The sequence below is a fragment of the Cyanistes caeruleus genome, chromosome 21, assembly GCF_971803275.1.
Source record: "Cyanistes caeruleus chromosome 21, bCyaCae1.hap1.1, whole genome shotgun sequence".
NCBI lineage: Eukaryota > Metazoa > Chordata > Aves > Passeriformes > Paridae > Cyanistes > Cyanistes caeruleus.
In genome coordinates, this window is record NC_141721.1 from 2,747,994 (window position 1) to 2,770,566 (window position 22,573).

The following is a 22,573-nucleotide window of genomic DNA, read 5'->3' on the forward strand; positions in this document are numbered from 1 at the left end:
GCAGACACTGAGTGATTTCTCATTGCCCAGTGGAGTTTATAAAAGAGAGATTAATGTGCTTGGTCATTACAGTACCTTGTCAGGCCTCTGAAAGTTGTGAGTGAACTATGTACAAACAATTTTCTAGGATATTGGGAAGAAATTGCTTCCCATGAGGGTGGGGAGGCCCTGGCACTGGCTGACCTGTCCCTGGAAGTGTCCAAGGCCAGGTTGGATGGGGCTTGGAGCAATGTGCTTTGGTGGAAGATGTCCCTGTCCATGGCAGGGAGTGGAATGAAATGATCTTTGAGTTCCCTCTCAACCCAAACCATTCCACAATTCCAGGTTTCTACTTCTGTTTAGTTTCATACGATTTCTTTACACTTTGGGCTTGAGGAGAATTTTTGGTGTGACTTCACTTTTTCTTTTCTCTTCTAGGCCCTGAAAAACATTGCTGCTATCAGCCTTGCCATTAACTATCCAAACAAATCAACAAGTTTCTGGAATGTTTAATACTGGCTCAGGCCTGAGTGCATGGGATAGAGTAGTTTGTCCATAGGACATTGGAACAAACATCTTAACTCCGTTCAGGAGAAGTTCCTTCAGCTTCAGTGTATGAGCACTCTGCAGCCTTCCTTCCTTCCTTCCTTCCACCTTGATGTAGAATTTGTAAAAGTAACAGCGCACTTCAATGAAAAAGCACATCTTGAAGTAACTCATGCGTCGCCTACAGTTATGTATGCACATATTGTAGCATGTTAGAGTAAACAGAACAATATTGTTTTTTATTCAGAGGAAGTAAAGGAAAGAAGGTAGCTGAAGTATGAGAATGGAATGCCCCCACGTTTGTATCATCTGCTCCTGAGGAAACTTGATCCATGAAAGGTGTCAGCTTCAGAAAATGCTGCTGAACTCGGGGTGATGCCATCAGCAGCATCTGTTGTACAGGCAAACCAGAATCTGCTGGCTGCTGCACCAATGGTCCACGCTTGAATCCTGTCATTTTTGCTTTGGAGGCTACTTCCCAAGGAAAAGGATTTCAATTCTTCCCAAACTACAGGTTGTAAAACAAATTGTGGATGATTTGCAAAACAGTTGAAGGATTCCAGTTTCACAGCATCCTCATGCAAGAGCTTTATGTTTCTCCTGTTCTTTGATTCATTCATTTGGATCACCTGTTCTTACCTTGCTTTATCTCCAGTGTATTATTCCAAGTAGCCCATTACTGTAGTGCAGAGAGCAAAGGCTGGCCTTCAGTCACAAGGCAGTGGTGATATGAAGACCTGAAGAACTTAGATGTTTCTCAAAAATCACATCTTTACAAGAAATTACGAGGCTTTTTTTTCCTACAGTTATTTTGATATTAGTGGAGGTCCTTGGCAATGTTGGGAACGTGGACTCCCAGCACTCAGGGTGGGGTTAATGATCAATCCACTCTTATCTTACAGAGCAATAACCACATTTCTCTTAGTGAACATGGAATGAATTGCAGACCTTCTATGCTGAAATAAATCATCTTTCTTCCTGCACAGCAACATTGGTTATTCCCTTTCCAAAGAGTTAAAAAGAACACAGAAAGATTTGGGTTGTATTTTGTGTACCACTGCACAGTTTGTAGAGCTGGCATTGTCAAATATAAGTTGAGATTACTTTTAATGCTAATTATTTTCTTCTTCACCCCAGCACTGGAGTATGGAAAAAAAAGGCAGCCAAAAGCTCTAGTAGTAACTGAATGCAAGTTGTGTAAAGCAGTGGCTCTGTCAGAAGGAAATGTATTTATTGACCCTGCTTGTCCAAAATTTGAGTGGTGCCCAAATACCAGAGCACAGGAGCCCTGCTTTGGGGAGTGTCCTCTGAACTGATGGTCTTACCAGCTGTGACTGGTGTTTAAGGGTGGCCCAATCTCCCTCTGAGAGGGAAACATGCAGGAATGCATCCCTTGAATTTTTCTTTTTTTAATTTAGTGTTGTAGAGTTTTGTTTTGACTTCTGTTCAGCCAAGTGAGTGCACAGTGATTGCTGAATGTGATTATTCTGCCTGAAATAATTAAAACTGAAGACCAAGAAGCACCATGCTGAAGCCATTGCCTTCAGGAATGGAGTGGCTCTCTTAGCAAATGAGAATGCCAGGATTCAGGGAAAGTGTAGTGTTTGTGAAAGACTGAAGGGGAGCAGAGAGATGCTGCTCTGAAAGCCCTCCTTGAGCACCCTGAGCTGATTTCCTTAAAGAGCTCAATATGGGAAGGGAATTACCAAGATTGTGGTGTACCTTTAATGCACAGATCATTCTGTTCCCACGGTGTTTGAGTTTGCAGCCTCCCTGCTGGGGTGTCAGAGATCCCTGGGGAACCAACTGCTTCACACCTTGGAATTGTCTGCACAGATTCTGGGCACGGGGAGTTGCTCCACCAAAAGGAGATGTTCCTAAGCTGATGTTAGGGAGTCATGTGGATGGGGCAGGTGAGCACTTGGAAATTGCTTCTCTGGAGCAGTAGGACTTCTATTCACTGGGCATCCACAGCTGAGGAATCATGGATATGCAATGGCTGCTGTGCTGAGCTGTGGCTCTGCCTGTTCAGTCAAAGAAGGCTTTTTCTTTTTTCACATCAGGGATGAAGACTGTAAATAAACCATTCATAGAAGCTGCCACAGCTCTGTCATAGCCACTTTTTTTTTTTTTTTTTTTCTGTTGGACTGTCCTTTTGCTTTCTGGATGAAGACATGAGGCTGCAAGGATGACACAGGAGTGGCCAGAATTCCTTGCTAGGCATTACCACTCAACTTACTCTACCAGCAGTGACTGGCCTCGTGAGTCAGTCCTCTTGCCCTGAAGGAACTGTCTAGGAACAGTGTCCACTAAATATAATTTCTACCCACTAGATGGAACTGAAGGACTGTGACCTGAGTTGACACTGAATCTGTTGCTGCCTTATAACTCAAATCATTAATTATGGATTTTTTAACAGACAAAAAACACTGATTATTTTTTTTTCTTCTGGTAGCTCTAAAGAAAGAGGAATAGAATACCAATAATGAATATTCATGATCAATCACATTTTGAAAATTATGCAGAAGCTCCAAGTGGATGTGAATGATGCTATTGAATTGTACAAAACTGTCTGGAAAACAGGTATGCTGAAAAAAAAATGTGCCTAATATAAGAAGAACTAAAAAAGTTGTCCTGCCTGAATCACCTATGATGTGTTTAAAACAAACCATATTGTTCCTAATGATACATTTAACTTGCTTTCATTAAACACTTAAAAACGAGAGTTTTATAATTTCTTTTCTTACGGGTTTACTACTTTGCAATTTTTATCAGTTGTTTAAGATATATCAGACCTTTAGATTTATTCCAGTTCAGTTCAACATGTAAAAAGAAAGCTACAGATGTGGGTAAAATATGCAAATGAAGAGAAATATATTGTAAAAATTCTATAAAATCAAAAAAAGTACAACACGGTGTCTGGTTTTTTGTTTGTTTTTCTCCTCTCTGAATGTTAATGCTGGAGTTTGCAGTGAGATCCAGGGTTTTTCTTGGAATCCTCATTTTCCATGCCTGTAAGTAAACCTGCTTGTCCTCATGTGGTTGGTAAATATCTGATATTACATCGAGCTATGCAGGAACTCCAGACTTCTGGAGTCATCTCTTAAATTCCAGCCCTGCTCTTCACATTCCAGTGGCCTTACCCTAAAAATTTAGTTTTCCCGTGGATATTCACTGTTTTTAGTGCATGTAGCTATTTACTTTGAGACCTGAAACACACACCTGGAGGCCCCAGATGTCTCCTGTGAAGCTGGGATTTGTATTAGTGGGTGTTAATTCTAATTAGTGATGTTTATCAGCAGGGGTGCTTGTACCTACCTGGTCCAGCGGGTTTAACTCGAAAGGTTGTTTGCCTTGGGCTGTGTCGAAGTCTTCCTGTATTTGCCTAAAGCTGCCAGTTGTTTCCTTGGAGAATGGTCTAATTAGGTAATTTTATTAAACACAAATAAACAATAGGATTGTGAGGGTGTGGGAGAGCGAGGACTGTTCCCTGAGGTTTGAGGTTTCAGCTGATAAACCTGAAAAAATTCAGTGTAATTGTTGTGAAATGTAGCGTGGTGCCAGGCTTTGGAATGTAACAGAGGGCACAGCCACAGTACTGTGGATCTGCTTTTTCAGGTCAAGTTCAGTAAGACTGTTTTTATTCCAAGAGATCAAAAGTAGACTGCAAGTTAGCTTAGAGGTGGGTGACTTTTAAAAAATCTGCTTTTAGGAGAAGGCTGGGCTGTGTTTGAAACAGAACCAGCCCAATCCTTGTGTTTTCACAGCTCAGCTCAGCTCTGTTTCCAGTGGGTCTTGTACCTTCACAAACACGAGGGGAACACCTGCGTGTTTATACCATTTTAAACCTCTCTGCAGCCCTCTGGAATACCCTGCTATAAAATCTGAGCACCCTGGGGCAGAAAAAGGCCCAATAATCTGATTTAATCCTTCCCCTTTTCAGTGGTGAATCCCCCTGAACTGAATTGTGTTGGGTCTCCTGGGGAGGCATCGTTCCTTTTTCCAGGGGACAAAACCACAACCGTGGGAGCCTTGAAAAGCATGAGCTGGCCTTTAGGGAAAGCTCTAGAATGTTGGAAAATACTTTAGTATATGTAAAAAGGTTGGTTTTCAGCACTGGACCAGGAGGTCAGGCTGGATAATAACTGGAACAAAGAATGTCTATTGGTAACATGGCCTGGAAAAACAGGAACTGTACTGGGTTTTGTAGGGGAAACTGAAGTCTGGCCCACCTCACCTCTGCATTTAAAGCAAAGTAGTCAACCCTGATTCAAGTGAATAAAGAGAAATGCACTGTGAATAAGTAAGAGGTGAAGGAAGTGAGATTAAAGCTCATTCTTTCCATGATGGTCAGGTCTAATGTAATCAGGTCTATTCTGCAGTAAAATCTTTCCTGATTTTTACCTAAGAAAGAACAAATAATAAAAAGCTGGTACCCAGCTCCAGCCCAGACTGCAGTGAGCCTCATATGTGGGTATGCAGGAATAAACACTTGGGGGAAAAAAAAACACCCCAAACTCTTTTTTCCTCCAACTGGAAACACCCACAAGCATTCCTGATAAATAGATGGAAACATTGAGCAGTTTTGTAGTGGTACCTGGGATTTAGAAATTCCCATTCCTTGAGTAAAAAAAGAATCAATGTTTGGATTTAGGGAGCATGGGAAGAGGGGGAAAAGTGATAACTGGTCTGTGTCAAGGATGGGGTCTTTTCTCTCAAGTGCTGAGCAGTTGGCTGGGGAGCTTTCCCTACTAATCCTTTGCTGACAATGGCAATGAATTTTTCTTCTGCTGGTTTCTTCTTTCCATTCCCCACTTTACTGTCTGATTTTCCATAATCTTACTGCATAAATCTTATTGCATTTTGGAGTTTTTTCCTTAATATTTGCAGTGCAAATAACAAATATTTAAACTTGCGTTGCATGGAAAAAGTCAGTTTTATGAAACCTGAGGAAATGTGAAGTGCCTGCAAATGTTTGTCAGTGGTAGCTTCTCTTAGAGGCTTTTTTCCAAAACACTTTGTTGGCATCTCCTCACAGCTGGATCATCACATCCAGTAGGTGTTGGTAAGGCCACACTAAATTCTTTTTAGCTCTGGTTAATGATTCATTCCCCTTAGGCTGGCACAGGGTGCCCAGAGCAGCTGTGGCTGTCCCTGGATCCCTGGAAGTGTCCAAGGCCAGGCTGGACAGAGCTTGGAGGAACCTGGGACAGTGGAAGGTGTCCCTGCCATGGCAGGGGTGGAATGGGATGGGCTTTAAAGTCCTTTCCAATTCTATTTCCATGATTCTCTGATTTTTACACACCTTCGTGTTGTGGGCTGGGCCTCCGCTCTCACCTCACTGCCTTTCAGACACACAAAGGTTTTAACTTCCTCAACCACATAACATTTCTAAGAACCAACAAAGCACCTGAGGAATCACAGGAAATGCTTCCCCTTAGGATTTTATACTTTCTAATCAGCAGAAGCATCCTGTGCAGATTTCCCTCTCCAATAAATCATCTATGATAAGACTTCGATGTGCGTATGTAGGTAGACATTTACTGGGGCTTCAGTTCATCACTCTGCTTATCTTGGATCAAGTTAAATATGGAATTAAGGTGTAATCTTAAGCACATCTAGCTCAGCTTTTAAAGGTAGGCTTTAAATTGGGTTTGTTGCCTTGGAGCCTAAACACCGTGCTGTTGATGGGAAGTGCGCAAATCGTGTGGCTTTCCCTCGCATCCAGCAGAATCTGCAAAGGCAGAAAACAAAAAGATGAATTCTTGAGTCAGGAGAAGTGTTGAGTCAGGAGACCTTTAGTCTCATCATTTTGCCTGAGAATAAATCATGTCTGCGTTTCTTACTCTTCTCCTCTACATCAACCACCCACAGAAAGCTCATTCATCAAAAATGTCAATGGTTTCCCAAAAACCTCCCCACTCACACTTTGGGGTTTTTGTTCCTCTGAGCAGCAGTTTGGGCTCTTTTCTCCCCACCAATGTTTTTTTCTTGGAGGGGGAATGAAGCGGGGGTTGTTTGTTTGCTTGTTTTGGGTTTTGGTTTCGTTCCTTCCTGCTGCGACTGTTAATATTTGAAAAGAACATTTCATCCTCTGTGGGGTCAGTATTGGATATACTACTGGATTTTTAATGACATCATTTTTCCCCCCACTCAATTGCCAGCTTGAAAATCCACTGTGATGTGTTTGATCTTTTGCCACCTTATTTTTCTGCAGGAGATGGCTCAGCCTCCTCAGAGGTGACGGCACCTGGGAGGGCGCTCAGAGCTCCCTGCCCTGGCTCCTGCCTTTTCCTTAGGTCGAGGAAGGCAACCCTGTGGGGGCAGGACCTGGGGAGCTGAAATAATTGCTTTATTTACCTCTCTGACAGTAAAGCAAGCCTCTCCTCACTTTTGCACCCAGAGCTGCTACTGGGCAGTAATAGCTTGTCTTTAATTAACCCAGAAGAGAATTGAGGGGGATATCCACAGATGAGGAGCGTGGCCTGATGCCCTGTGCCTGTCCCCTTTGCTTGTGCTTGCACACACTGTAGGAATTACTCTTCCTCACAGCCAAAACCAGTGTTAGAAGGGCACAAGAAAGATCTCTCCAGATCCTTGGGGTTGGCTCCCCTGCTTTTTTCTCGGTGCCCCTTTGTGGGGTGCTGAAGGCTCAGGAAAGCCGTGCTGCCGGCGCTCTCCGGGCTGAGCGGTCGCTGCTCTTTAGGGGTGTTGCACCCCCAGACACCCTGTGATGGGTGTTGCTGACCTGCTGTTGTTCTTGGTTTTGCTTTAGGTGCTGCCTTCAGGGCTCTTGTACAAGCCAGCAGCAGCGTTTCACCTCTCCCACTGTGGGTGCCTGGGATGGGAGCAGGGAGGCTGGAGGGTGGTGTCCACCCCGAGCACCGGCCAGGGCACCTGCACTCCCCAGCCAGAGCCTGGACACCTCTACAAGCCAGAGAGCAGCAGCCCCAGGCTGAGGGTAAGGCAGGAAAAGCAGCATTTGCCCAGCAGAGCTGGGGGATGCCCAAAACAAACCATAATAAACCATCCCTTTGGGGTTCCTGCCGGGAGCGATGGAGCAGCTCCGTGCACAAGCACAAATCTGAGAAACCTCACCCTGCCTCCTGGCCCGGGGGATGCTGCAGGGGACAGCTTTGTGCTCAGTGCATGTAACCTGTCCTGATTGTTCAAGGATTGCCTTCCACGGCTGTGATCCAGCCCCAGCGCCTTCCTGGGAAACCCTGCCAGCTCATAAACCACTTTTAATCTCTCAAGAAGTTCCTTTGTGCAGCCTTTTGTCAACAGGGCCTGTCCCATTGCTATAGCTACGGCCCCTTTGCTGCCGGACACACCTGTTTGTTTTTCCAGCTCCTTTCTGTTGCGCTCAGATTTCTCTGTCCCCTAAACAAAAATCCAGAGAAAAGCCCTGCCCTGGTCCTGTGCCCTCCTCGCCCTTGCTGATTAAGGAAACTCTTTTCTCCCCTGGGATCAGTTTTCTGCAGGCAGTGGGCTCAAGGCAAGCTGCTCAGCCAGGGCCCCTTGGCATGGCTTTGTTTTCTGGTTATTACCCTTAAAATTACAGTGGGGAGCAGGGCTGGGGATGGTGTTGTTTGCAGCCAGGTCCCCAGGTGAAGCAGATTCCTTGGAAAGGGTCAGGAAAGGTGATGTCCCCATGGTCCCTCAGCAGAGATTTTGGAGATCATGGGGTTTTCTCATTGTGTGCTTCTCTCCTCAGAGCTCTCCCAAATCAGTGCTTTTGGGATATCAACCTCATGTGTCCTCTTGGGCAGCTGGAAGTGCCCCTGGGTTCAGCATGGTGTGCAGGAAGGAGAAAGCCTTTCTGGAGAAAGGTTTTTCCCCTGAAGGACTCTGCTTTCCCTGGCAACAGGAGCCTTCCCAAGGATTTGCACTGCCTTTTAGAGACACTTGAGAAAGGAAAATATTCCACATTCATGAGTTGTGGTTGTCATGCTCCCAGAAAAAAAAAAAACACCCAGAGATGGAAACTATCCAGGGGAAATTTTGTTTGCAAGGTGTTTTTCCTGCACCAGGTTTGGATGGCGATGGCTTTCAAGAGCAATTCTGTGAGCAAAGAGGGTTTATTGTGGGGTGACTTGACCACAGGAATCCTGCTTTTGTCTTCCCACGTTTCATTTCTTCCCCTTCCAGATGTAGCTGAGGTTTGATCCCACCACCAACACCACAGGATCCACTCTTTCTGCCTCCCTGCTCTGCTCCTCGGCGCGGCTGAGTCGCGCTCTCGGCTGCTGCTGACTCAGAGCCGCACCGACATCGGTGGGACACGGGGAAAGCTCTGGAGCCAGGCACAGAAAAGTCACCCCCTGCTCAATCCCCCCTGGCCAGAGCCCCAGAGCTTCCCCTGGCACCCCAGTGATGCTGACAAAGAGCAGAGCAGCACCTCGGCATGCACAGCTCCAGCCAGGCACAGACACATGGTGCTGGTGGAAAGGATGGGGCAAGGAGCAGTTCCCAGGATTTGGCCCTACTATTGTGCAACAAAATAATTAAATGAGACCTCTTTATTTCATGTTTTTACTCCTTATTGTCCCGCTGCTTTGGTATAGCTTCTAAATATTTAATGTGTTGGAAATTGTATTTCTGATTAATGGGATGTATTTGGTGCGTGGTGCGTGGGTTATAGTTTTAAAAGGGAAAAAAAAAAGATGAGTTAATGCTCTTTAATGCTTTTAATAAAACAAGGCTGGGTTTGGCAACACCACTAAAGCCTTGCACCTCACTGGCCCCCGTGCTGGGCAGTCCCCATGCACGCTCTGACCCCTGGCACCGTGTTCCAGCTGTCAGGTCTCGCCTGAAATTCAAGATATAACATGAGTCATGTCCCCAGTTCCAGCTCCGTGGACACGGTTTGCAGTGATGCTGCACATCTGGAGCAGAGGCACATCTGCAGGCAGGAAGGGCAGGGGAACAGCTGCAGGATTTCAGAGATGTCCTGACTCTCCCCCTGCTCATCGTCCCACGGGCAGACAAAACCAAGCTGCTGTTGGGTGGAAAATGAGCTTTTTCAGGAGAAATGGGTCAGGAGCAGCTGGATGCTCCGGGAACCCGGGGGGTGCAGGAGCCGTGTGTGGCAGCAGCTGCCCTGAGCACGGTCCCATTTCTCTTGGAGGAAAACATCCACTTCTGTTATTTAAGATTTCCAGCAGTGGAAAATTCACAGCAGCCACCGGCTGGGGAGCCAGGCGCTAATTGGCGGAACTTGTAGGAAGAGTGTCCCTCCAGCTCTTTTCCATTGGAAAATCCAAAAGCTCTCTCCAACTGTTGATTCCTTGTAAAAACTAAAGCAAAACATGCTGGGTGGGGAAGTAGGGGTTAGGTAAGATCTTGAAAATGTTGGAGCAGCCCTTTTCACTCCATCAGTACAAATATTTACATTTTTTTATTGTAAAGTTACTCTTGTTTGGAAATAATTTGTTTTATTTTGCACTCTGTTACCAGCTTTGACAAATCACAAAGAAAACAAAGTGACTTTGCAAAAATATGATGTTTTGGCTAAAGAAGAACAACTGTTTTTATTCCCTAATTTTTCCTGGGAACATTGACATTTTGGGGCTTTTCCAGCTTGGAAATCTCAGAGCGAGCTCTCATCCCTGCTTCTCCAGCTGTATCATAGAACAATAATTCTTAAAGGGTTAATAAATCTTATAATAATTTTTTAATCCATCCTGTACCGCCTGGTTCTGGGGACTGGAGCCATCTGCAACACTTCCTATTGCCGTGCTCAATCCCACCCGGAGCATCTGCTGGGACTGGGTAAATCAATTAGCAACCATTAACAAACGAGTGCTGCAGGTCACACCTTGAGATCATGCAAATAGCATTTGAAAAGAAAATCTCCTCCTATTGCAAACCCATGCCCGGCTGGCTGAGCACAGGTGTGTTTTCTCCCTGTAACATCCCTCCAGGTGTGTGAATCTCTCCAGGTGTTTTCCCAGCGCTGCAGGGGATGAAGTGGTTCGGGTAATTAATGCTGGGAATACAACCACAGCTAATGAGGCCAGGGGAGAGCTGGGGAATCACATCTCTGCCCAGGGTGGGATGTGCAGCGTTTCTTGTGTGAGATCACCCTGTTTCCAGCAGGCCCAGAATCACCTCCCACCCTGCATCTCCTGCTTTCAGCTCTCCAGGTGAGCGGGTTTGCTGGAGCCCTGGTCCAGGCTTTCTGTTGTGCCCCCTTGACTGCCATGGGACACCCTCTTGTCCTGGTCCCTGGTGTGAGACAGAATGGACACCTCTTCAGCACTGTTTTTTGGGATGCTCCAGGGAAGAGGCTCAGCAAAGCCTGGGGGAGGCTGCTGGGGGTCACTGCTGTGCCTTGGCAGTGCTGGAGGGTCTTGGCTCACACAGGGCTCCATGTGCTGCCTGTTCCCTGTTCTCCTCTGGCACATCCTCTCCCTCAATCACTTCCTTCCTCCCATCCCGTTTTTCCAGCAGCGCTTCTGCTGCTGTCTCCTGTCCCAGCAGCTGTTTCATAGCACCGGCTATTTTGACTACTCAGTTAACTATTTATCCAGATGGAGCAGCTCTGCTGTCATGCTCCTGGCGTGTTTTTTCCATATACAAATCCTGTGTCAGAGCGGAGGCGACAAATCCCAACTATCTCTGTGAGGTGTCAGGGCCGTTTGCTTTGGCCACATTCAGCATCCCCAGCTCCCAGCCCTTCTCCAGCCCCTTTTGGACCAAATCTGAGGGTTTTGTCCTCCTTCTCCCTGCTCTTCCCCTCACACAGGTCCCACTACCGGGCCTCACCCCGGCCCAGCTGCAGTCAGAACCGGCTGCCTTTATTTTCCTAACACTTAATTTTAATCAAATGCAAATCCCCAACGCTTTGCAAACCCTGTGAGCTGTGCAGATGTCAATTGCTCTGGCTGGGGATTCTATTTGCTGCCCTGGGAAGGAGTCCCTGACCCTGCTGGGCCATTCCTGGCTCTGCCCTCCATCGAGGACACACAGGGTCCCCAGCCCCCAGTGAGGGAGCTCAGGGAGGATTTTGGGACCTGTGCATCCCCCCCAGGGCCCAAACGCTTCACTGGGGCTTTGAAGCTGGATCTCTGCAGCCCCAATTAGGGCACAAACCCACTGCAGAGATCAGCTCCCAGAAATGCTGCTTTTTCTCCCTTTTCTGTTGCTGCATGAGGGCTCTTGGCTCGCAGCTGCCTTTTCCCCAGCAGGGTGGTGTGATCACCTCTGTAGCCCTCACAGCTCCCCATCTCCACTAGGGATGAGAAACAGCTTCATCTGAACAGCTCCTTGAGCAAATTCTTCTGAGGATTTTCATCTCCATCCACCCCTCCAGCTGGACTGAGGATTCCCCCAGGTGCCAAACCCGTGGCAGATCCCAGCAGAGCAGAGGGTGGGTGCTCTTACCCCTAAAATCCCCTGGAACACACCAGAGGCCCAGTTTGGCTGCTCAGCAGCATTTGCATTGAAAATCCCAACTTTGAAATGCAAAAAGTGATGTAATGGAAGCAATTGCATCAAAGAGTTTACAGAAAAGCCTAAATATTTATTTAGAAACATTGTGTTTTTCCTCTGCTCTTGTATTTCTTATTTGTTTCCTTTGCTCCATCCTGGGCTAGGGATGAGCAAAGGCTGCCCCAGCTTAGCCACACTGGAAGGGACCTTTCTCACCATCTTACAGCAAAACTAGCTGAAATTCAGCAAAACGTTCCAAAACTCTCTCCTCCAACATTTCTTTCTCTTCCAGCTCTTTGCAGAGAGCCTGAAGTTTCCAGGCGCTCTTGTCACTCGGTGCATGAAAGGAAAGTTGGCAGCTCTCCAGCCTATTGTCACAGCCCCCTATGAAACTCAAGGATCCCAGCTACATTTCCTCCCTGCTGACCTTATCGAGGTCCTGCATGTTTTTGGCATTTCTTCATGCACTTGCAGGGTGCAAAACACCAGGCACCTCACCCCGAGGTGCCTCCAGCCCCTTGTCGGGATGCATCGCCTGTGTGAGGGTGTTTTAATGAAGAGAAATTACTCCCAGTGCAATTTATTTAGTAAATTCCCTGTTGTTCTGTTCATGACTTGTCAGCCAAAGTTTGCTGAGGGGCTCCAGCTTATTTGTAGCTGATGGTTGGGTTCTGAAGGCTTTGGGGTGCATCACTGAATCCTGGGACTTCAAGTACACAGGGCTGAGATTTATGTCCAGAACATGTCCATGAGTGATGTAAGAGTGCAATCAGGTGGGAAATGTTTATTTTCAGTCTGTGCTGGTTGCAGGACACGCTGCCACCCTTGGCTGCTGCCAGCCCAGCTCAGTGGGTTGTACCCAGAGCAGGAGGGAGCAGCCCTGCTGTGTTTCTGTGGAACACAAGTGCACCCTTGGCCAGCAGCCACCGAGCAGCAGCACGAGGGTGTTGGGCTTCCTCAAGCTGCCTGGCCATGGAGATAAGCAGTGGAGCAGGAAGTGTCTCGCTCCACGCCAGGATGGAGGAGCTTTGGCTTGGGCTGGGAGCTGAAGGGCAGCCCCTGAGTCCCTCAGCAGTGGTGGGGATATCCCTGGGGTTTGCTTCATGCTTTCCTGAGAGGTGCCCTGCTGGGAACAGTCCCAGTGTGGCTATGGTGGGACTGCAGGAGGTGGGGCAGCACCTGCCAACACCCCCACCCTGCAGCCACATAACCATCCTGGCCCTGACCCTGCAGGTAACACAAACATTGTGGCACGAGCACCCCAGGGTCGGGTTCACACTCACCCCAGAAAGGCAAGTTGCAGGTGATAAGGGGGAATGAGTTCAAACTGGAAGAGGAGAGATTTAGATTGGATATTAGGAATAAATTCTTCCCTGTGAGGGTGGTGAGGCACCAGCAGAAGCTGCCCAGAGAAGCTGTGGCTGTTCCTGGAAGTGTCCAAGGCCAGGTTGGATGGGACTTGGAGCACCTGGCATAGTGGAAGGTGCCCCTGCACTTGGGAGAGTTGGAATGAGATGATCTTTAAGGTGCATTCCAAGCCAAATCATTCCATGACTGCACAAAGTCTCCCATTTCCCCAGGGAATGCAGCACCGCTCTGACCAGACGCAGAAACGAGGACACCTCCTTATGCTCAACATCCACGGCATCACTGCAAGAGCCAATCTGCTGAGGAAAGGCAGATTTTGCACAAGTATTCAGGGATCTGCTAAATGTGGAGCACAGCAAACCCCTCTGCCCCAGTGATGGTGTCAGAGCAGGATGCTGCACCCTCCCCTGAGCCAGTGCTGGCCACTGAGGTTTGTGGTGGGCTATGCTTTGCCCATTTTGCAATTAGCAAACAGCCCTGCCCATGGTGCACAAGAAGGATTCCAATCTGCCTCCAGAAGAGCAAATCAACCCAAAGTTATCTTCACAAACCAAGCCTGGAAATGCAGGAAGAATTCCCGCACCCTCTGCCAACAGCGTCTGCCCTCCTCCATGCCTGGGATAATTGCTCCATCCACCAGCAAGCTGCTGCTGGCAGGGCTTGGTTGGGACACAGTGTTCCAGGGACTGCCTGCTTCCCTGGGGCTGGGAGCGCTGGCACAGCCAGCAGGTGTTTGCTGCCTGCTGTCTCCTGGGATTTACCTTTGGAGCAGGGCAAGCAGGGAGTGGGATCAGTCTGGGCTTGCAAAGCAGCAGCTCTTGCCTAAAGACCCTGATATTTTACAGAATCCTAGAGTCCCAGGCTGGAAGGAACCTTAAGGATCATCTGGTCCAACCTTTCTTGGCAAAAGCACAGTCTAGACGAGAAGGCCCAGCATCACATCCAGCCAAATCTTAAGAGTCCAACGTTGGGGAAACCACCACTTCCCTGGGGAAATTATTCCAATGGCTGATTGTTCTCATTGTGAAAAATTTTCCTCTTGTGTCCAACTGGAATCTCCCCAGGAATAACTTGTACCCAGTGCAGGGTGTGATTTTTTCCTAAAGGGTTCTTGCACACAAGCTTTTCCTGGAGGGAGGAAAAAGAAAATAACCAGAGTAAAAAGAAAATGCTTGGAGTAATAAAATAGGGGTTCACATAGGGTTGAGCATCAGCAAACCAGCATGTCCTCCAACAGCAGATCTTATCCTCTATGTTTTTTTAATGCAGTGAATACAGGAGAGAGCAATGGTTTGGCTCAGCACAGCCAGAATGATTCCAGCTGTGCCTGGGATTGGGTCCGTGGTGAGCTCGAGGAGAGGGACCTGACTCCTCCTAGTCACTAGCAGATCATTTAGGAGTTTTATTTCTTTATTGGTGATTAATGGCAGTGTTTCGTTTCTAATGGAAGGAAATAGGGAGGAAATGGTTTCTTGCCTTCATTTGTCAGGGATTTGTTTAAAGGCGCTCGCGTTCCCTGGAAATAGGTCAGGGTTGTGTATTTCCAGGGATGAGAAGCTGCTCAGGCTGAGGCTGGATCTCAGATGTTTGGATGATGGAGGACTCCAGGCTTTTTCCTGTGTGAGGCTGTTCCCCTCTCCTTCCCCATGCCTGTCCCCTCGGCCCTGCTCCAGGGACACCCTGTGTCCTGCTGCTGCTGGATGGAACGAGGGGGTTTGAAGTTCCCAGCTGAAGCAGCCTCTGGCTGCACAGAAGATCAGCAGTGAATTGGGTGGAAATGCATTTTCCAGGACTCTGCTGCAGGCAGAGTGAGCTGTGTAAGGAGGGTGCATCAGCCCAGGGAGCTGTGTGCCTGCCTGAGGGGTTTTGGAGCAGGCAGTCATGGAATCATTGATTCCTAGATTTATGTAGGTTAGAAAAGCCCTCTGAGATCAGAGTCCAACCATTCCCCCAGCACTGCCAAGGCCACCCATGTCCCCAAGTGCCACATCCACAAGTCTTTTCAATCCCTCCAGGGCTGGTGACTCCACCACCTCCCCAGGCAGACCATTCCCGTGCTTTATCACCCTTTCTATAAAAACTTTTTCCTGATATCCAACCTAAATTTCCTTTGGTGCAGCTTGAGGCTGTGTCCTCTCATTCTGTCAGTTGTTGCCTTTTGAGTGGTTTTGGTTTTTTTCCAGTGGAATGAATGTATTGCCCACAGCTCCCTGAGAAAAGCAGGGCCTAGGAGGCACCCCTGGGCCAGCCCCATGGGCAGAAGATGACAAAGCCACTGTCCCAAGTCCTTGCCAGAGCAGAAAAGCTGAGATGGAGTCGCTGCCACTGGAATGTTTGCCTTGTGCTGTGACTTGTGTGCTGGCCACGTGGTGGGATGCAGTGGGAAGCTGCAGAAGGGTTTAATGGGGCTTCAGCCCTCATTGCTGCCCTGGCATTGTGCTCAGTGGTACACTGGGGAAGAGTTCCAGAGGAAAGTAAGAATGTCTGGTGTTCTATAAATGCCAGGTTCTGGTCAGTTTGTGCATTGAGGTTGAGATGTTTCCATGTTTTCCATGAGTTGAGAGCTCAGGGCTGAGCAAACCCAGGGCACTGGCTCACTTGAGGTGACTCTTGCCACCATCCCAAGCCCCTCAGCAGACACACTTTGATGTCCTGGAGACCTACAGGAGCTAAAGGTGTTATTGATAATCTGAGCCATTAAAAAAATTCATTTGTGCGCCGAAAGGACTCAACCTTTGGCAAAGTTACTCATGTTCCTCTTCAGCTGAAATAACACCATTCCATTCCTGGTGGCCATCCTTCCCCAGCCCTGCTGTGGGCTCTCAGCCTGGCCAGGCAGTCAGAGCCCGAAAATCCTAGCAACAATGACATTGTTTGCTATATTTGCATCACTTCAGCCTGAGCAGAACCGATGACACACCGTGGAGCTGGCAGCAGAGCCGGGATTGATGCCATCTGCAGAGAGCCGCCTCCACACCAGCTTCAAATCAAATTTTCTGAACTGTTTGGTTTGTGCTTCCCCAGGGCCAGCATTCAGGGTGCTCGTGGTGGCCACCACAGCTCCTGGCCAGGAGCCCAGGGTGGCCCCAGACACGGGGATGCTCTTTGCATGTCTCTGAGCATGGAAGCAGAGATGTCACATCTCGTCCCTTTCCTTGGCACACGTTGTGTGCACAGGCTCCTTCCAGACATCCTGCCCTCCCCACGAGCAGTTCCAGCAGCAAATGTTCTTGTGATTTTTTTTTTTTTCTTTGATTTGATTTTTTTAAAAAATCTTTTTATCCTAGGCTGTTTCTGATGTAGGAGACAAGGGCTCAGCTCTGCTCCATCTTCAGAGAGATGCAGCTGGGTAGCTTGTAAACCCTCTTAGTCTTTATGCACCTGGGGATTCTTGTGTTTTAAATGTCAATTTGGCTCTTTGTATTTTACTTAAAGTGCATTTGGGGACTCATGAGCCTGTGTGATCAGGTTGACTGAGGGGAAAGAGCTTCTGGCTTCACAGGGAAGCTGGAAAACAGGCACGTGTCATTTCACAGGGTGGGAGGAAGGAAGCCAAGTCCTACAGTTGCATCCCACCAGTACCAGGAGATGCCCTGCGTGGTCCTTCCTCCAGAGCTGTGAATTTAGGCCTTGAACAAAAATTCAGCCAAACCTTGTTTTTAAAGAAATGCCGGATTCTAAATATATGCATCCTGGGGTTTACATTTGGAGAGCACTTGCTGCATGTCTACAGCTTGAAACTTGGAGTGTAAAAATAGCACAAAAGCCAAGATTGGTGTGAGAGACTCCAGGAGAAGAGGCAGGCACAGCACATGCCAGCTCCCATGGAACCACTTGTCCCCCACACAGGAGACACGGTGCAGCCCTGCGGTGCTGTGGGGGCTGCAGGTGCCACGAGGATCCTGCACTGGGGGCTGTGGGCAAGGGGACAGGAACAGCAAAAAACCATCTGGGAGGGGAGAATAAAGCAGTGAGAGAGGAGGTTGGGATCAGCTCAATCAAACTCAATCAGTTTAATTGCTGGGGTCGTGCTCGGTCGCTGCAACACCACTGGCACAAGGTGAGCCTGAGAATTGCTGACTGCTCCCTGCTGCAGGGAAGGGAAGCTGGGCCAGCCAGGGGAGCATTGCCCTGTCTCTAGCAGGGCTGCATGTACTTAGAGCATGGTGAAGACTTACAGATACTACAGATAATCCATGTAGACCAAAACCATGCCAGGTCAGACAACCCTCAAGCAGGCAGCCCTATAAAAAGCCAGCCCCAAAGGAGCTCATTTTCCTTTGACAGTGCCTTTTCTCATTCCCCAGTGCAGGAGCAATGCTGGTCATACCCATTGGACTGCTTTTCCTGCCATTCCCCTTCACAGCTTTCTCCAGGAATAAGAGAAGTGGCTTTGGGAGATGAGTTATCCCAAGGGGCTCATTTTTTTCCCCTTGTGCCATGGGGTTTATTTTCCTCCACATGCCTGTAGCTGCTGAGCCCAGCACAGCCATGGGTTTATGGGGAGCATTTCCCATGGCCACCACTGGAAGCAGAAGCCATCCTGTGGCACAAACACTTTAGCCTAGTGACATTCTAAAATGTGTTTGGCTTTCCCACCCCACCACGTCCCGTGCCCAGCAGCAGCGCTGCTCAGCATCCTCAGTCCCCAGAGATTTGGGGTTGAGCAGGAGCAGCAGCATCCCAGGGCGATGCAGAAGGTGTTGTTGGCAGTGGGTGTTTCTGCCACGTGGGCTGAGCGTGGGAGAAAGCCTCTGGCTCTGTTTGCATTGGCAGTGGGGGGACACTTTACCAGAGGGGACATTTTCTGCTCTCGCGGAGAGGGCAGGAGCCAGGAGAAGCCTCCGTGTCCATGCCAGGGCTGAGTCACCCCGGTCGTGAGGAAAGGAGTGTGTATGTGTGTGTGGGGAATTAGACAGTCAATCATGCTTTCAGCAAGCCTGAAATCATCTGTGATATTTTTATTTCCAGATTCCCGGCTTCGATTTTTGTGGGAAGGTTTTTCCCGACGTCCCGACCGCAGTGACGCCACGCCGAGGGCAGCCCTGGCACGATGGTGCTGGGGGTGGTGAGCAAAGCCTGGCTCCATCCCACCCATCCCAGAGCTCCCCTCATCCCTGCCCCACAAACTGAGGACTGGGGGCAAATTTCAGCAGTGAATTTGCTTTTCAGCCCCTTGATGGCCCAGAGGAAGGTGGGGTTTAAGGTTCCTTCTAACCCAAACCATTCCATGATTCCCTGACCTCAGGTATGTGTTTTATCCCAAAGCCTCAGTCCCTGGAGCAATGTAAAGAGGAGAATTTCAAAAGGTTGGTTTTTCTGGGTTGGTTTCTTTATTTTTTACCTACTTGGTCCCTGGTTCCTGGCCACAGGCACAGCCTGAACCCACTTCAAGCCCAGCAAGAACAACTAAAGCAACTTGATTTGGAGGGATGCTCATGAATGATGCTTGGAGCAGGAAAACCATCACCAATTCCTCAAGCTGGAAGGAAAAAATGGTGGGAAAAAAGCTTTACATCTCCCACAAAAGCCTTGGTGTGAAGAGCAGTCAGCGATTCCAGGCTCAGAATCCAAACCAAAACTGAGCAATCACACACAATTTTTTTCCTTGTGGAGCCAAAAGCTGTTCCTGTCAGGCAATATATTTGCTCTCTGATTAATATAGGAGATTTTTTTTCTTTTTTCAGGGAAGAGAAGTGGAGAAGCTGACAGCAGCATGTGAAGCATCTGGCAAAAGGTATATTTTATGTTTCGTGTAGGTAGCTCTTGATATATTTGCCATCTATAAATAGCCCCATACTTATATACCTCCCTCCACATATTGTTTCTACTTCTTTTGCAGACTACCTGCAAAACACAGACACTCTCTGAAGCTGTAAATACAGCCATTTCACTGACTGACAGCCCATTCTCCAAAGTTTTGATGCAAAACACCTTTGTGTTTTCTGGGGAATGGTACAGGGATGTGGCCCTTGTATTTTGGGGTATCGATGTGTGTTGGATAATTCATGGCAAATTTTCAGATGGTTGAGAAATTTTCTTGTGTGGGGGTATCAGGTTGGGGTGGTGGTGACTTGGCTTCTCCTTTCAAGATTAAAAATACTGTAAAAATTTTGGTAAAGAGAGCTACAATAAGTAAATAAAACCTTTGGTTTGGTCTCTCCAACCCGAACAGCCCTATGATTTTTATCATTTGGGATTCCTCCCCTGTTTATATAGAGCTAAACTTTAAAGGGAAGAATTCCCATTTTTTTTTCCTCAAAGAAGTGCTGGAACAAGATCCTGGGACTTTTGAAAAAAAAAAAAAAAAAAAAAAGCTGCTGCTTTTTATTTTTCCCTGCTTTTTCCAGCTTGATTTCTCAGTCAAACCAGTCCCTTTAACACCCAGCTGCATTTTTTTGGCTACAAACTCATCCGTACAGTCACTGCCGTGTTTTCCCAATTCTCCCATCCTAACACTGCACAGAAATGTGCTGGCTTGCCTTTTTTGTCTCTCGAGGGCTTCCCTGCCTCGAAGCTGAGGGCTTGTGGAGGTTTATCTGGTTTCCCTTTGTTCAGCACTCACTAAGGAGAAAGAGGAAGGAAAGGCTCTGTTAAAAATAGCAGGGCCAGGACTCCCAGCCTCACTGAAGGTCACTTCCCTGAGCCTCACTGCTGCAGAGATGTCACAAATGACCCGTTTGGGAACATTTCTGATGGTTCAGGGGCAGCAAAGAGCCTGCAGGAAGGCAGGATGCTCATTGCCCAGCTCGGCTCCAGGCTGTGCATGGAGTTTATTTTCCATCCTAGTGACACATCCAGGGTTCCCTCCTGAATGTCAGGGATCTCTGCAGGGATCTCTGCAGCTGGAGACATGAAGCTGGAACATCCTGACTCCCTTTCTCCCATGCTGGTGCGTGGGGCCTGGCCTCCCAGTGGCCTTAAAATCTTATTTTTAATATTTTAAAAAAAGTTTTCAAATTGTTTTAAAGTTTTATTCTTGAATTAAATATTTTTAAATTTTGCTTTATTATTATCACCATATATATATTACTATATTATTATATATATAATATAATATATATTTATACATTTATATATTATATATTTATATAATATATATTATTTTATATTTTTACTATATTCTTATATATAATGTATATATTTTATACATATATATATATAAATTTTAAATTTTTTTTTATTATATCAGGGCAGCACCAGGTCTCAGGAGTGTGACCCTGGTGACTTGCAGGGGAGCAGGGCAGGGGACAAGCTCCATTTCTGTCCTCAGCATGGCTCGGTGTGGGCAGACAATCTCCCAGGAAACTGCAGGAAGGACTCATGCAGTCAGAAACCCCCCATTTCCCCTTTTCCCACTCTTCAAGATTATTCAATTCCTCAATTAAAATGAAATTACGTGGTAAAATCCCAGCTCATTATCCCATGCAGTGTGTTGGGTGCTGATGTCCCCTTGGATTCCAAAGCCCCGTGGTGGGATGAGCACCCTCCTGCCCCAGGGCACCACCCTCCATGGGCCAGGGGAGGAGGGATGAGGTTGGTTTGCAGCCCTGGTTGCATCCCCACATCCTGTGGGCATTTTTGGCTTCAAAGCCACTGTGGTGTTTGTCTCCTGATGATGGACACGAGTCCCTGGTGCTGTGAAATCCTGCAATTCCTGCTGGGCAGGGGAGGGAAGAGTGCTGAGGATATGAAAGAGAGAGGCAAACCCTGGTGATGCTGGGCCAGGGCCAAGCAAGTCTCAAGCCCTCACCCTCCCCTTGGTGAACATCACATCTCCATGGAGAGCAGGAATCATTCCTTCTGGAAAACCAGACCTTTCTCCATTTTTGCCTTCTGCTTTTGCTGGAAGGAAACATGGAGTGAAATTCTGCCCACAGGAAAAAGGGCTGAATTAACCACCTGAAGCATCAACTCAGCCCCAGGTACATGAGGGACCCTTGGGTGCTGCCTGGGAGCCTCTTGTTGTGCTTTTTGTTTTTTCTGTTTCCTAAACTCCAGCAAAATCCCAGGAATGACACACCACAAAGGCACTTTTTTTTCCAGGAGGCATTTTGCATCAGGGAAAAACCCATTTGAGTGTCAGAGCGAGTGTTGTGGTGTTCCCCCTTTAATGGATATTAATGTATTTTCCTGCCTTTGAAAGGAATTGGAATACAGTTAAAAAAAATTAATAATGGGCCAATACCGGTCTGGATTCATAACAGAGGCTCGTAAGTGTGCTCCTGGGGGAAAATGTCAGGGAGTTTGCAAACACTAAAGGATCCAAGCTCAAATCTAGTTTGGGCAACTATTCCAAACATGCTCCAGATGTGGCATTGCACTTGGGAAAGCCTCACTTCCAGCTTAATTGTGGACAGGACCATGGAAGAAAACCTAAAAACCTGTGCTGAGGAGCTGCTGCTGTACAAGTCTGACACTTTAGTGAATCCTGATTTTCAGAGCCAATTGCAGTGGGATCAGAGCTGGGAAACAGAGTGACTGTTATTTGTGCATCCATGGGCTCCCACAGAAAATCCTTGTCCAAATTTCCTCCTCATTTTCCCTAACTGTGATATCCTGCCTGCCTCAAAGGCCTGTGCTGGCCAGGTGTTCCCAGATGTTCATCTCTGTCATCCATGGGCTGAGGTGGGCTCTGCAGAGCTGGGACTGCAAATCCACATCATCCTGGTGGGATGCACAGCAGGGCTGGTGATTCCCTGCCACCTTCAGTGCCTGCATTTGTGCTCCAAGAAGTCAAATCCTGCTGCTAACCACACTCCCACACCACCTTAAGGGATGCACAGCCAAGGGAATATATTTCCAGGAAGGGTGGGAACACCAGAGCTCCAGCCCTGAGCATGGTGGTGGTGAGGATTGCTGTTTGAGCCCCCAGGGAGCAGGATTGACCCACAGCTGCTGCAAATCCTGGCCAGGGGATTAGAAATAAACCCCTAAGCCTGGCTCTGAAAGGTCGGCCGGTGTGTAACATTTAGAAAAGCCTCAAACTGTTATTTCAAGGAGAATTATTTTTTTTTTCTCCATAGGAAAAGCAAATATCTAAGCTGCTGTGGAAAAAAAAAAATTAAAAAAAAATGCTGTTCCTGATGGTCCCCTGTGAATGGGGATTGGCTGTCTGTGAACTGGGGTATGCAGCTAGAACAAGCCTGGAGCAGAATGGTAAATGGCAGCAGCACTGTTATTACTCTAATTAATTAATTAATTACTCTAATGAATTAATTAATAGCCCTGTGTGTGGCAGCCC

At 47.6% G+C, this 22,573-nt stretch overlaps 1 protein-coding gene and 2 long non-coding RNA genes across 5 annotated transcripts in view; all 3 read left to right on the forward strand.

Annotated features, from left to right (window-relative positions):
• The window catches only part of ZZEF1 (zinc finger ZZ-type and EF-hand domain containing 1), a 55,048-nt gene extending 51,612 nt beyond the window's left edge, over positions 1–3,436 (forward strand). For all 3 annotated transcript variants that reach the window (XM_023939502.2, XM_086859002.1, XM_086859003.1), the window contains exon 55: positions 418–3,436. In XM_023939502.2, the coding sequence (XP_023795270.2) occupies positions 418–492 (75 nt within the window). In that variant the 3' untranslated portion in view covers positions 493–3,436. The remainder of the gene's footprint in view (positions 1–417) is intronic.
• A 405-nt stretch (positions 3,437–3,841) lies between these two features.
• Positions 3,842–10,025, forward strand: LOC147649604 (uncharacterized). Its single transcript, XR_015278379.1, has 3 exons — positions 3,842–3,951; positions 7,301–7,486; positions 8,677–10,025. It is a non-coding gene; the product is annotated as an uncharacterized LOC147649604 (long non-coding RNA).
• A 492-nt stretch (positions 10,026–10,517) lies between these two features.
• On the forward strand, positions 10,518–16,970 carry LOC147649605 (uncharacterized). Its single transcript, XR_015278381.1, has 2 exons — positions 10,518–10,673; positions 13,542–16,970. It is a non-coding gene; the product is annotated as an uncharacterized LOC147649605 (long non-coding RNA).
• Positions 16,971–22,573: the final 5,603 nt, after the last annotated feature.